At 46.4% G+C, this 15,593-nt stretch overlaps 1 protein-coding gene across 2 annotated transcripts; it reads right to left on the reverse strand.

Moving 5' to 3' along the window:
* Nucleotides 1–1,861: 1,861 nt before the first annotated feature.
* Nucleotides 1,862–15,037, reverse strand: cand1 (cullin-associated and neddylation-dissociated 1). Of its 2 annotated transcripts, none has more exons than XM_061073998.1 (26): nucleotides 14,750–15,037; nucleotides 12,009–12,084; nucleotides 11,600–11,667; nucleotides 11,310–11,464; nucleotides 10,784–10,895; nucleotides 10,597–10,684; nucleotides 10,346–10,514; nucleotides 10,153–10,258; nucleotides 9,931–10,076; nucleotides 9,669–9,820; nucleotides 9,421–9,561; nucleotides 9,018–9,159; nucleotides 8,550–8,758; nucleotides 8,293–8,461; nucleotides 8,119–8,208; nucleotides 7,888–8,041; nucleotides 7,571–7,808; nucleotides 7,175–7,363; nucleotides 6,952–7,095; nucleotides 6,680–6,815; nucleotides 6,423–6,599; nucleotides 6,042–6,137; nucleotides 3,838–4,007; nucleotides 3,589–3,753; nucleotides 3,367–3,474; nucleotides 1,862–3,137 (listed from the first exon to the last, which is right to left on the reverse strand). In XM_061073998.1, the coding sequence occupies exons 1-26, from the start codon at nucleotides 14,815–14,817 to the stop codon at nucleotides 2,913–2,915; spliced, it is 3,693 nt and encodes a 1,230-aa protein (XP_060929981.1). In that variant the 5' UTR covers nucleotides 14,818–15,037; the 3' UTR covers nucleotides 1,862–2,912. The 2 variants fall into 2 exon arrangements, with proteins under 2 accessions (XP_060929981.1, XP_060929975.1); XM_061073992.1 differs by having other exon boundaries at nucleotides 10,784–10,907.
* Nucleotides 15,038–15,593: the final 556 nt, after the last annotated feature.

Below are 15,593 nucleotides of genomic sequence, written 5' to 3' on the forward strand. Positions count from 1 at the left end.
AAAAATGACGTCAGCTTTCCACAACTTGAAGCTCGGTGACGTGTGCAGCGCCAATCCAAAGAAAGTTTTTAAAATATAGAAAAGTAAACAGATATTATTCATAATCAATCCAAATAATATTCTACTGATTTTATCATAATATACATTAAGTCACATGATCTGAAGTCCCACACTCAGTTCACAGCAGAGGTCAAGGGTCAAAGTGAGTCTTAAGGTCATCAAATAAAGAACATGAACATACATTTGCTTTGTGTGTGTTACTGCAGAGTCAGAGCGAGTAGGAGCGTGTTGATAGAAACACGCCAAGACGCAAACACACACACACACACACACACACATTATTTACTACCTTCTCATACAGTGTGGTGAAGCCGCACCCAAACACAGTCACCGAGAATAGACACACTTAAACAGCTTCCCTTTCACTGACACACACTTCCTCTGTTCATACTGTGTGTTTGAGAAACTTCTGGTATGTCTTAAGCAGAAGTTCCTCCACACTGAGCAGTTTAATAGGAACACCCAAAGGTCACTGGGTCGTTTCTTTGCTCTGGAAAAATTTTAGTGTTGATGCATCTGATGGTTTTTGCAGATTTGTCTCAACATCTCAAAGACTTTCCTCTGGATTCACATCTGGAGACGAGGCCACTGATGTTCACTGAGCTGCTTGAGACTTGTTTGTTAGAACTGTACGTTTCTGTCATTTGTTGCTGCTTGATTTGGCCTTGGTGGAGGGATACACCGAATAACTGTGTCAACCGTGGTGTCACTTTAAATGCTCTGGTCCATTGGGCCCCTGAGCCTCGGCCCCTGCGCCTACGTCCTGCAGGATCCTTGAGTCTCAGACGTGCAGACGAACTTCAAACGTAGCATCAGTTCATCAGAGCAGAATAAATTAGTCCAGTTCAAAGAGGAAATCAGCATGTGAATGATCCCACTCTTTCACACACGAATATATCAAATCAACTGTTGCTAGGCGACCAGATGGATGAGCATCAGCCGCTTTGTTTGCTCTCTGACGACTTTCTGCATCGTGGAAACACCCAATCAGAGCCGAGTCTCCTTTGAACAGGAAGTTGTTTCTCTCAGCTCACACCTGACGTCTCTGTAACGAAGCCTCTGGTTGGTGGAGCTCGTGTTTATTTTTTATTTCTCATATTTGTGTTTGTCTCCCTCTGCTGTTAGAAAACAGTTAACCTACAGATTCATATTAAGTTTTATTTATTTTTCAGTATCTCCATTAATGAGTCTCCAACACTTCCTGTTCGTACTGTTTAAATGAATGTGTCAGTAACCATCACTAAATTCATGTGTTCCTCAAATGTCAGTGAGGTTTTGAACAAGAGGTTTTATCAGGAGAGTTTGGATTCTAATCAGGTGACGACTCAGCCTGGTGATCTTGAACCGGCTCCACCAGGTGGCGCTGTTTAATGAGACGAGGAAATCTCATAGAGCCGAAGCCAAAGTGTCTCGATCACCCCTGGTAGCTGGCTGCATTGTATAATAAACCTTGCCTCCTCCATGTTAACAGATGGGACATAGACCAACAAAACAAAACAAAAATCAAAGTAGATATAAATGTTCATGTCATTTCAGGTCGTTATCTCACCTGTGTTTGTTCAAGTGTTTCTGATCAGTTTGGTTTGAATCAGTTCTTTCATTATATAAATATGGGCTGTAATGCCATGATTGACAGCTGAGACTGTCTCATGATTGGTCTACAGCAGATATGGGCGGGACCTCAATGCCACAGAGACGTCCACAGAACAAGAGGACAACAGCTTTGTTTTTGTACAGCTGGCAGGAAGTGGGGGTGTCGTCCATCTTCATCCCCACACACACACAAAGAAACAAGACAGAGGAAGATGAACGCAGGCAGAAATGGACCTTTTTTATTTGTCTTGGGCGATAAACAACAGTGGACTGTTCTGACCAGACCTGACTGAACCACATTAAACCAAATTGAATCCAGTTCCTCAAACCGGATTAAACCAGACCAGGACACAGGAGATAAAACCTGTCCAGACCAGACAGAACCGGTTGAAACTGGCTTGGGATCGGCCAAACTCACAGGTAAAAACCGAATGAACCGATATCGTTAATTTGTTAAACACAGTATCACCATGGCAACAGCCCCAGGGTACTGTCATGGTCCAATATGTGTGGTCAGACGGGACCTGGTCCAATAATCCTCCTCCTCCTCTCTCCCTGTGGAAACCACGGGTCTGTTGGATCAGAGTAAACAATGAAGCTGATTGGTCCACAAACAGGAAAACCCCTCCCACCCGCCGTTACCCCCAAGCATCCTATTGGCTGCCTACATCATTTGCAAAAAAACAAAAAAACAAAAACAGAGCGAGCCCTTCTCCCAGTGTCGCAGCCTCCGGCAGGAGAGGCCGTTTCCCCATTGGTCAGTTTGAGACACGCTAACTGTCAGTCACTCAGCAGCGGTCAATCAGGTTACAGTACCTGTGGAACTTTCTGGAATTTTGAAAAAAGAGAAAATAAGGAGGATGATGAAGAGGGAGACCACCCAATCAGATGACCTCGCTAGAAAAAACAAACAGGAAGTAGGAGGAGCTTCCAAAACTCACATGGAATTTATTTTTCTGGAATTTCTAATAATTATTTCCCCCTGATTTTTTTTGTTCTTTGTTTTTGACCTTTGTGTCCGTGTGGGAGCCGTACGTCAAGTTCTTCCTTTCCCCTCCAACAGCCGTTTTCAGTGCAATGCATCATGGGACGATCAATCGCTAGGAGAGGATGTGTCACTACAAGTGTGTGTGTGTGTGTGTGTGTGCGTGTGTGTATTTGCGTCCTGTTGTCATGGAAACATGCTGCAGGGTTAGCGCTCCAGCAGCAGGGGTGGTGGTGGTGCCTTTGCATCGTGGGAACTCGTTCTGTCCATCCGTTTAGCTGGTGTCCATGGACTCCATGTTGGCAGAGCTGGAGTCCCTCTGGATCGAGTCAAAGATAGCCGCCAGCTCCTGATTGGATGAGATCTGTGACTGGAACTCAGACATCAGCGGTGACTTCTCGGCTTCGGGGATCGTGAGCAGCGCAACGACGGCTCGCATCGCCGACCGCTTCAGCTCGTCCTGCTTCTCAAACTCCTGCTTCACCGAGTTCGCCTTCACCTGCAGAGACAAGAACATTGTCCACATTAACGAGAAATACAAAGTAAAAGACCAAGTCCCTTCAGGACGTCTCTTCAGGATGCTACGGACCACGAGTAAAACGATTGAATTAAAATACAAGACAATGAGCATAAATTAAATTGAAACGCCGTTCAGATGTTTTCTCTTCACGTTTCTGCTTTTTGACTGACAACACGTGATGTTGGTGGAGCCCCATCTGTTGGTTTACCTTGGTGGTGCAGGTGGCTCGGAGCGGCTCCACCAGTCGGTCGAGTCTCTGCAGGACAGCACTGGGACACAGGGACGAGAGTCGGGCCAACATCAGGAACGTCAGCATCTGGAAACACGACAACATAGTCAGGTCAGTGTAAAGTCTCAGCTTGTCATGTACTGGGCGTGTATTTTATGTGCACTGGGCATGTGCTGAGCGTGTACTGGTGTGTGCCGAGACCTTGATGTCGTAATGGTCCTTGAGGCCGTCCTCTACGTGGTTAAGGAAGGTGAAGATGTCGAGTCGGTCCAGGCAGCTGTCCAGCAGAGTGTACATGCACTCGAACGCAGCCTTCCTCAGGTCCAACCCGTCGTCCACCGTGTGTTTGAAGGGACCCATCTCCACCTGCAGACAGACAGAGGTAAGAGGTCAAACACCTGTGCCCCGTTCCCGTCATTCTGACCTTCGTTTGCTTCCGGATGCTCTCACCTCTCGGATCAGCTCCTTCCTGACTTTGGTCTCGTTGTACAGTTGAGGTAAAACTGAGTCCAGCAGCTCTCGGATCAGACTCGGTTTGTTGTGGGCTGCAGAGTTAAACGTAACCAAGGCAACGCGACGCACGTTCAGGTCTGGGTCCTCCAGCGTCTTCAGGAAATCACCTGAGGGAAAACAAACAGCATCAGCCATCATGTTTCCATGACAAAAACACTAGTAAAGGCTCCTTTATACTTCTCCGTTTAAGAAAAAACGGACAGATAAGAACGCCGTGGTAGCCCTCTCCGAGCGCCGCGGACTGCTTTCATGCACCTCTGATTTATCTAACTGTCCGTGTATATTTCGGAGACCCCACGGACAGCCCTTGCCTGTGATTGGTCCGCTAACGACATAATTTCCCTACAACGTCATTTCCGGATATCACATTTCCGACAACTACGATTTTACGATTAATGTGACGTGTGTGTTAAGCCAGCGGAGTTGTCCGGCTACCGGTGGCTGGTTAGAGTACTGACGGCATGTGTGCACGGTCACATACGGTTATAACGAGCTTTCAAAACGGCGCTAGTGGGCTAGCCACCATGCTAACTGCGGTGGTAACTAGGGATGGGCATAATTAATCGACGATCGATTAATTGATCATTAAGAATTTCCTCGATGAAATAATGTTTTCATCGATTAATTGGGTAATTACACATTTGACCACGGGGGGCAGTGTTTGAAAAAAACGTCACAGACCTACTCAGTTACCTGCGAGTTACCGTGTTACCATTTCCAAAGTAAACACGAACAAGTCACGGCGAAGTTTAGCTTGGGACCATTTAGAATTAAACAATGACTTGGTTCACTGCAAACGCTGCAAAGCTGTGTTTAAGTACAACTCGGCCACGACTCAAATGATGTACCACTTGAAGAACGCACATCCGACGCTGGTTAATGGTGGCGCGTCCTGCTCTCGGTCTCACTCTCAACCTAGCATCAACTCGGTGTTAGCACGGAGGAGCTGCGATGCACAACGAGCAGAGAATAACGTTCCCCAGGCTAGCCAAGTTAGCACGGAGCTACCGGTGTATCATGCATAGACTGTATGGTATCACAGCGACGTCAGTCCTCTCAGAGCGAGTTGTCTCAGCGGCTGGACTGACGGTCACCAGGCTGCGTTCGCGTCTGTCCCCAGAGCATGTTAACATGTCATCTTTCTCAACACAAGTCAGTAGGCTGGTGCTGAAGTTGTATGTGAGTTACTAGATATTTTTATGAAGCTTTCTCGACTCGTGCCTTGTTTGATAGTTTTAGTTACATGTGGCAAAACCTGTCAGACCTAAGTATTATATATTTGTGGTTAAGTTATTGTTTAACATGATTGTTTTTTATATTATTAGTGTTTAGTAGCCCCGGCTTCTGGCTGTCGGCTTCGCTGCTTGAGGTTACGGCAGCGCATATTTTGTTCATCTTGTAATAAAGATCTGAATGAGGAAACACGCTTTGTTTTTTTTTTATTTTCACTGCATTTTTATATAGCCTATAAATAGTGAATTTTTGAATATAAAAATATTAATGATTAATCGAAAATTCGTCATTAAATCTCCCGACGATCGATTAAGACAATTTAATCGAATGCCCATCCCTAGTGGTAACAGTGCAAAAACCCGCCGTCACGACTTTAATTCCACTTCTATCATAACACTGTTTCTACAATACCGCCAGGTTAGAAGCAAACACTGGGTAGTAGTTAGTGTCGGGAGTCCCTGCTGACTGTGTGTGGAAGCTGGGGTTGAAGCTAGCTGGGAGGGGAGCTAGCTAGCTCCGTCTAGCTTCAAGCTACACGGAGCTTCAAGCTGTGGAATTAGCAACACAGTTCGGAAACAAGACCTGGGAACCGCTGCACTAAGAAACGATTACATCAGCATTTTGACCTGCTGGGTGTCACTTTATTTTATTTAGTTGCCATCGTAGCCTACACTGTGTGTTAGTGGGGAGTAAGTAAATAAACAGAGTGGACTTCTTCTGATTACTCGTGAGGTAGGCTTCTCCAAGCTTGTCTTCCGTTGCACCACCTACTGTTCTGGCGGTGAATTGTTTTCAACACGGAGAAGTAAAAATGAAAAAGTGTCCGTCCGATCTATCCGTCCGTCCGTCCGTAACGGATTACGGAGTAGCATAATGGAGCCTTAACACTTTGCGTGTGTGCACGTTACCTATGCAGTTTTTCAGCAGCGGGTCGATGGGCTGTGGATGATCAGAGATGGTGAACTTCACCGCCGTCACCACCGAGCTCCTGGCGTACGATGAACCTTCACGAAGAAATCAATCAATCAATACACTTATCATCAGGCTTCATCTTAACCTGCCAACCAATCACACTGTTGTGTTGGAGACAGATGAAGTCTGATTGGTTAGAAGGATCCCGGGGCGGGACTCAAAGTACTACAAAATAATATTCCCATTGGTTGTTTTGTTTGAACATGAGGCATAATCAATAATGATTGATCGGTATAAAAACAAAAAAATGTACACAACTGACTGATGATCTGAAATCAAATCAGATGAAAATCAACCTGATGAAATTGACTGATCACCTGACAGCAGGTATCCTTTGAGGCGTGGCAGCAGAGTCTCGGGGTCGATGAGCGTCAGTTTGCCAAGACACTCCGCCACCACATTCCTGGTTCCCTCCTCCTGACACTCGCAGTGTTTGAGCAGCAGCGTCCAAACAGACTCCACGTACGGCTTCAGACCGGACACCGACGCCGAACCTGAGCACAGACACACACATTAGAACCAGACGCACACACACTCAGATTGGCGTACGGGGAGTTTGCACTGCGGGTCTCACTGATTATCTCTTTAAGCGAGTGCAGCAGCAGATACTGTCTCTTAGACGAGGAGATCTCCTGCAGGACGAACGGCAGATACTCTGGGAGATTCCCGACTGCGATACTGCCCAACGCGTAGGACGCTGCCGACTTCACCTGAGACAAGGAGAGAGAGGGATACTGAAATCTACTGCTGCGATATAAAGAGGTTGAACTGAGCTGAAGTGGTTGAACCAGTAAAACATCAGCGCGTGAGGAGTGAGTCTAAATAAAATGCTCAGACTGTTGTTACCTCTTCACTGGAGGAGGAAAACGCTTCCAGGATGACAGTCTTGAGCTCTGGTTGGCTGCTGAGGTCCACATGATGTCCAACCTCACCCAATGAGAGCAGAGCGAGGAGTCTGATGGAGTCCGTGGAGCGGCTGTTCTTCACATCCTGTCGAGACACAACTCTGGCTTTATACAAACCTGCTGAAAGAAGTTTTATCAGCCTCTGAGCGGGACAATGAGTTTACCTGGATGAACTGTCCGACCACGGCAGGTCCCTCGGTGGGACACGCTCTGGTCAGAGCGGCAACACATTTAGCGATGGAGCAGTACGCCTGTTTGTGAGGCAGGGCGGCCGTCTGGGAGTAAACTGGACCCGTCAGCATCCTCAGCAGATCCATGTAACCCAGACCTGAGGTTTCTGTGGTCACCAGAGCCTGAACACACACACACACACACACACACACACACACACACACACACACACACACACACACACACACACACACACACACACACACACACACACACACACACACACACACACACACACACACACACACACACACACACACACACACCTTAATATTTCTGACTTGTTTAAAGGCCTTTGTACATTCAAGAACAATACCTCTAAATATTACCTGGTAGAATTCCAGCATTGCAGCGAGCGCTCCGCCTTGCAGCAGCGGGGATCGAACTAGCGCGATGAGCTGCTGGAGAATGTTTCCTCCACTAAGCTGACCCAGCGAGGACGGGTGAGTCACCGCCAGTGTGGAGAGGAAGCTCAGCGCCATCTGAGACACGTGCATGTCACTCTCTGAGATGAGAGGAGGCAGCTCAGCGAGGACGGCGTCCACCATGACCGGAGTCACCGCAGAGCTGAGAGAGAAACACGTCTGTAGGTGTACTGGGCCGAAGGAAAAGGTGAAGCCGACTGCTGCGTGTGTTTGTATGTTACCTGTAATTTCTGAGCAAAATGTCCAGAGCAGCTAGCGTGCAGAGTTTCAGCGCTCGCTGGTTCTTGCGGAGGAAGGAGGCGAGGATGGGAACGGCGTCGGGGAGAACAGGCCTCAGATCGATTTTCAATGGAGAGCCGGCGATCAGCGTCAGAGCTGCAACGCCGAGAGAAGACTATCAGGACATCGGTGGAAAAGAGTTAAAAAATATAATAATTGGGAAAATGTTTTACCTTTCACTGTCGTGAGTCTCGTGATCTCGTTCTTGAGACGTTCTAAGAAGATCAGCAGCGTCCCTGGGAGTTCGTTGGGCAGGCGGTCACCTACACAAACACATTGTAAGACGACAATTCAGTAAAAATCGCAGGATCAGTGCTTTGAAGTCACATTACGGTGGCGGCTGTTACCTAGGTTACAGATGATCTGTCCCATGCAGGAGATGGCTCGTTCTTTGACCTCCTGATCGATGTCGGCTGCTTTCAGGCGTTTGATCGTACAGGTGAAGAGGTCGTTGATGTAGGGGGAGGGGTCAAAGCTATCAGGGCCCTCTGATAAGCTGTCAAGAGGTCGGATCACCTGGAAAACACAGAACACAGTCAATTATTCCCATGACGTTGAACATCAAAAGGGGTTTAATGGAAGTCACAGGGTTTCGAACTTGCACCTTGACAAGCTGCTGAGTGACGAGCAGGGCCTCAGAGGTGATCTTATAAAAGGGGTCGCCCACGCACGCCACCACGGGCGGGACCAGGGCAGGGACGTGAGCGTGGAAGGCATGAGCGGGATGCGTGACCATGATGACATGGAGGCAGGCCAAGGCGTCGATTTTCAGGTTGGAGCTGCTCGACTTATCGTTCAGAGAGAAGATGATTCCTGAAAACATAGATGGTGTTTTTGTTACTCAAACTAATGTGATTACTCCGATTCTGATTCCGTACGTGACACAGTGCGATATGAAATATTAAAGATAACGATATGTGACGACAAACATTTTTCATATGATTCTTGTTTATTTTGTTCACATAGAAGACAAGTGTAAAACAAGACCATGTTTTACTCTACCTGATTTACCCTATTTCTATATTACTTCAGCTATACTAGTAGACGTGTAGTAGTAGTAGTGTAGTATTACCAGGTATTAGTACTGGGATGTGCTGTGTCAGCGCTCCGGGGAGGACGTTCACCAGCTCCGTCAACATGTTGAAACAACACTGACGAGTTTTCACACTTTTCTCCTTCAGCTGCTTGTGAAGAGCTTTCACAATCATGGGAACCTGCGAGAGGGCGAGCGACATTCACAGACACAGAGAGAAGGAGTGAGAGAGAGAAGACAGAGAACAGCACCACCTGCAGCAGTAAGACTGTGCTGCAGCCAATCAGAGGCTGTTGACGCATCATTTCAGTTGTTAAACTTCAACTCATACAATACCGATTTTTGGACATTATTATTGACATTATTTTTAGGACAGAACAGGTAAAATGTGTTTTCCCACTTCATCAGTTTCTGATTAATCGCTGTGAGTTTTATTGACTACCTGGCTCGCCAGCATCGTTAGCGGCGTCTCTCCCTGCTCCATAGCGTCTGGATCAGCCAACCAGCTCTGAGCCGGTCTGGTTTGTTTGAGCAGTGACAGGTAGGCGTGGAAAACGTCGGCCTTCACGTTCTCCTCCCTCTCCTGAAGACACAGGTATTGATTTAAATATGAGTGAGAGCCGAGTTAAGCCTGAAAGACGTGAGCCTGATTGGTGATTCTGGCTCTGTCCTGACGGAGGAGGCTTGTACCTTGAAGCGACAGACGAGTGCGGGGGACACGGAGCGATAAAACTCCGGCAGCATCTCGTGGCGAGTTGAAACAACAGCATCCAGACACTTTGCCGCCGCCCGCCGAACCTTCCAGCTCATGTCGTCATCGTCGCTGTACTCGTCATCACTGCCTGGACAGATGGAGAAACACACGGACACGACGTCATCGCTCTTGTTCTAAACCTCAAACACTAAAACTCAGAGTAAAATGAATGAGATGTCACAACTTTGCTCTAAGTACCTTGATAATCTTCATCATTCTGCTCGGCGTCCATGGCGTTGTCATCTTCGTCTTCATCGTCAAAGTTGTAGTTGGGGTCGTAGGTCAGGTAGCGCAGGCAGATGGAGATGACCGTGGGAACATGGGGGTAAACTTCTTTAGGGCACCTTTAACAACAAAAGAAGAATTAAGACACAAAGAACAGCCTGTGACAGTGTTTGAGAGCGTTAGTGCGACTTTCACCTTCTGACGAAGGACTCGAAGGCCTGGATGCAGTATTCTCTGAGCTCATCGTCGTCAACATTGCAAAACTTCACCACCAGAGGAATGATCTTCTCCAGATACTCTCCTGGAGAAGCAGACGGAAGGACAGAGAGCGGTTAGTAACAGCAGCTACTTGATTTTCTCTTCTGCTGTTCTCAGGTCAACGACTCACCGATCCTGTGTCCGGCCTGTCTGCTGATGGCGGCCGTGCACTGGATGTAGGTTCTGGTGGTCGACATGTTGTCGTTCCTCCCCAGCTCAGTCAGAAGGTGCTCAATCAGATCAATGAAGACCAGATTCCCACAAGACATCACCAGATGTCCCAGAGCCATGATCGTCCTCTGAAATATTCAGTCGTGAATTCATCACAATGCAATAAACCAACAAGCGTTCACCTGGAGATCTGAGGGTTAAGAGACGCACCTTTCTGACGGCCAGTCTGGGGGAGGTGAGCTGAGGGAGCAGACAGCTGAGGATGGAGGGGTGGAAGTTGACCAACAGACCTCCCTGTCTGCAGACACACAGAAATAAAGGGGGAAAATATTGTTTGGGAAAATTCAGACACAAACCTTCACGCAGAGCAACGGACAGAAAGAGACGGACTCTGTACCTGCACAGCATGTCGGCCATGATGTCGAGCGCCTCCAGCTGAACAGAGACGTCCTCCTGTTTGGCGATGGCACTCGTCAAACGACCCGTGATCTTCTTACAGACACTAGCAGCTAAAGCAGAGCCTGAGTCAGACGGGAGGAGACAGAGACAAGAGGTCGAAAACAAACGAGTAGTGTTGAGCTGCTTAGCTTTATATGTTGACCAATGAATATGGGATAAATGTTGACTATTGTGTATATACACTTTATAAGTTGAGTAATGCATTATATGTTGAATAATGTATATGTTATACACATTGAAAACGTATACATTATATATGAGTAATTTACACATTAAATTTGTTGAGTGGTGTATATTATACAAGTTGTGTAATGTTTATGTTACATTTGTTGAGTAGTGAATATACTAAATATCTGAGGTGACACACAAGGTATGTTTAGTATTTTAAAGTGACCGACTTTCAGAGTTTTGAGTTATATATATTAATTATACATGCTGAGTAGTGTATATCATATATATTTTACCACTGGAGGCGGGCGGTAACTCTCCGATCACAGTCTTGAGTCCGATGGAGGAAATGTCTCGGAGCTGTTCTTTGTCCGACAACATATTGGTGCACAGCGTGTCCACGATCGTCTCCACCTGGTACTCCTTCACCTTACTGACCAGGGGCCCCAGGCTGAAGAAACAAACGCACCCAGGTTTTAAACATCCACGGGTTCAAGAGAGGAAATAAAACACAGTGAGAATTCAAAAGAAATACAAAAACAGTGAGTCATAAAAACAAAAGGACTTAAAACGTGTGTATTTTTACCATTTGACGGCCAGATTCTGAACTTCTCCATTCTTGTCTTCAAGCAGTTTCAGAATCATCCTCACCACCTGTCAATCAATATATCAATCAATACTAGGATTTGTTCCAAACTAAAACTCTTAAAATCTCATTGTTCTTATATGTCTAGTTATAAACAGTTATAAACAGGTTTTAACTTCCTAAATCTTCCTCTTAGTAAAACATATGCCCCGTATACAGCTTGTATTAACACTCAACCATCTCCGAATGTGGTCTGTGCTTGGAGCCGTCCGCTTGGGATCGAATCACAAGAACCACATGTTAATACCAGGGGTGCACGTGGTCTACAATAAACCTGAAGAAACCAGCATGAGTGATATAAACCAGAACAGTCCAGTATAAACCAGATTACACTGGGATGTGAACCAACCTTCCTCTCGCTGTCGTCGTCCAGTTTGATTGAATCTTTCTGTAGCTCCGTCATCAGGTCGTTTGTGGCCATAAACCTGAAACAGAGAAAATAAAAACCATGAAACTAGTGATCTGATATAAGGCTGATAATGAAGACTCCTGACATGAACTGAAAATGGCCCTCATCACCTAAAGATCTGGAATCTCCTCGTCTTTCCAGTTTCACGTCCTCAACACGCCCAACTCACATTCTTAACTCACTCTGACATTTCACTAGGACTTTTTCCCCCCCTTAATATCTTTTTTGTTCAGATGATGGTAAAAACACAGATGTTGGTCGTCCTTTTGAAAATTCTTAAGACACTTTTTGCTGCTTTAAAAGTTATATCTGCTGACACCATGTCCAATCCAATATTTATTATATCCCCGGCTGCACGCAGAACACATTAAAACCAGAGAGTTTTGGACGCGTTTGACGGCTGAATGAACGCACACGGACGAAATGTGCTGTGAACACACCAGCAGAGAAACATCGCCCAAAAAGAAAGTGTAATTATCTCTCTCCTGCAGAGCATGTGCTGATGCCGACGCCACATTAAAGCGCTCAGATCAGGACTGAAAGGACTCCATTTGCTCTGCTCATTCGGGGTCAGTGGACGTTGTTACAGCGGCGAGGACGGATAGCGACACGACACGTGATTCCATGGGCTCCTCGCACTGAGCGGGCAGCTGTCAGGAGTGATGAGCTGAGGAGCGAGGCTGGAACGCATCTGTTCAATGAGGATTTCTCTTTCAGGATGTTACAGCGTGACGTTGTACGAACATGATTTGAAATGATTACACACACGGACATTCTCAGTCTTATTGGAGATGCAACATGTCGCCGTGTTTCACATCAATTAATACAAACAACTCATGCTTCAGATTCACGATGAGCAGAGCAAGTTACAATCATTTTTAATATCGCTTAATCTGTTGATTACTTCACCAACTTATCAATGAATTCCCTTTGTACAGAAAACACTGATCATTATTCCCGTCGTCTTTGTGTGTTTAGATTTACTCGTCTAAGATTCAGTTTATTATCCGAAGAGAAAGAAGCAGAAAATATTGACTCAACCAAACTAATCGATCTTTAAATGTTCGGATAATCTGTCAATTTACTTTTGATCCACTAGTCGATTATTGAATCAGCTTCCTCCCACTGTGCAAACACATGCAGATCAGACATATTTGTTATTAAATTGTCCGAATCACGTGTGATTCGTTGGATATCCAGGGTGAACCCCGCCTCTCGCCCATCGTCAGCTGTGATTGGCTCCCTCACTCCCACGACCCTCAAAAGGATAAGACGTATAGATGATGGATGGATCATTAATTAATTAATAGTGCAAAAGCTTTAGGACGCATTTACCTTCCTGAAGCCACATTGGGGATTTGTTTCGCCACAAGAAGCAAATGTTTTTATTCACCAAGTCTGATTGGGCGCTTTGGATACTAAAAATGTAGAAGCGCTTGTTTTGATACCACTGATGTCCCTGATCAAAATATAGCAATGCTGTTGTCAGTTGTGCCAATTTCTCTACCCATATAATTTAAAAACAAAGGACAAGAGGATGGATATCTCTCTGCACTGGTTTGATGATAAGTTGATCACAGATATCAGGGATCACCAGCAGGTGTGAGGGACACATCATCACTTCTGAACCTTAAGGTCATAAAGTATCTTTTGATCACAGCTGATCAGACCTGTGTGTGTGTTGGGGCCCAGTTGGCGTCTTTCCTCTTGTTATGTACATCTTCTATATTCTGTACTTTTCCATTTATGTTTTATTACCAATCGTTATTCTATGAGTTTCCCCCCATAACAACATCTTTTGGACGATGTGCTGCAGAAACAGGTGAATTTCCTCTGCACAGGATCAATTAAGTTTATTCTATCTAATCTTATTTGCTTTCCTTTGTTTTTAACATGTATGTAAAGTTTGAGCACTGTCAGAATGTATAACGTCATTTGTTGTTATTGTTAGGAACCGTTTCTTTCCATGTGCAGATATTGAACTGGAATGGACAGTCGCACTATTGACTCCTGACATTACGTTTATCTTTCACAGATTCCATTTGACTGAGCTGTTGGGTCACAGCTCTGTTCCTTCAGGATCCTCTCTCTCTCTCCCTCTTCTTCTGGTTCTACCTGGTCTCTCCTTCTACATCAGTTATAATACAGAAGCTGATTATTGGTTATTGATTGATGATGAGCAGGAGGTGTTTACCTGAGGTCTTCACCTGGGCCACCACACCCCTTCCGCCCCCCACCAACACAACACGAAGCTCACACTTCACAACACATCGCTGTTGGCTCGAGTGGCAGCTAGCTGACATGCTAACTTCACATGTTAATCCCTATAGCCGGCGGACAGCGTAAACATCCAGGCGTTAGCTGACATCATGCTAGCTTGCGGCATGACAGAAGTTGGAGCTAGCCGGCTAACAGGCGAGCTAGCCGTCCCCCGGTGGTGTTTACCCGCAGCCCAGCTGCCAGTTCCCCGGGTCACTAACCGGTCACCGCCGCTGTGGTCGAACCGGAACCAGCTATGAACCAGTAACTAGCTGGTTAGCGACCGATCAGACAGGTGGCTGCTAGCTGCTAGCATGAGGCCTGACAGCGCCAGCCACTGGTTTCAACCCTCCGTGCAAACCAGAGGGGCCACGGGGACGCGAGGCGGGCGAAGGGGTCGCCTGTGCGGGGTGTGAGTTCACCTGAAGTCCTTGTCGCTGGAGGTCATCTTCTCCAGCAGGTTGGAGATGTGGTACGAGGCGCTCGCCATGTCGGTGGTTAGCTTCCGGCTAGCAGAGCTCGGTCCGCGGGTTCCGGTGTGTCTGGCTGCTTCAGCCGCCTGCTGCTCGGGGCTTCTGGGGCTCGGTGGCGCCTCCGGACCGGGTTCTCCTGGTTCTCCTGGTTCTGGTTCTGGTTCCGATGCTGCCGCCTGCTCTTCTCCTACAGCGACTGTCGCATCCCGGGCCGCGGAGTTTGATGCGTTTGAATGGAACTCCCGTTCTGTCTGCAGAGGGGCGGGGTTAGCGGAGCTGGACTGTGCGGGGTCGAAGGTCACAGTTTGGGACGTGCGATTTATTCTTTACACGTTTTATTGTGACAGTGAGAAAATACTGTGTTCAAATATAAATACGTAGTAACTTGCATTTCTCATAGTGACGGTGGAGGTATTTGCTATGTTAATTAATAAATATATTTTATATATACTTTCTGCTCCTTTTCCTTCAATACTTGAGATTTTGGTTTGCATTTGTTTTAACCATAGACTGTATCCTTGGCGAAAGATGAACCTTCGCTCTCAATGTTTACACGGTTTGAGAAATGTACCAATTCTGAGAGAGAGAGAGAAGTCACCTTTGCAAGACATAAAGATTCCTTTGATCTATGACCACTGACACTGTCACTGCAGGAGTGGAGTTGTTTGTTTACGGCTTAGCATCAAAGGATTCATGGTCCATGTATGTCCGCGTTACAGAACATCTTGTTTTATAGGCATGTAATCAAACTTTGACGCCACGCAACGGTCACACCGTGTGACAAAATAAATAA

The sequence above is a fragment of the Limanda limanda genome, chromosome 1 (assembly GCF_963576545.1).
Source record: "Limanda limanda chromosome 1, fLimLim1.1, whole genome shotgun sequence".
Classification (NCBI taxonomy): Eukaryota; Metazoa; Chordata; class Actinopteri; order Pleuronectiformes; family Pleuronectidae; genus Limanda; species Limanda limanda.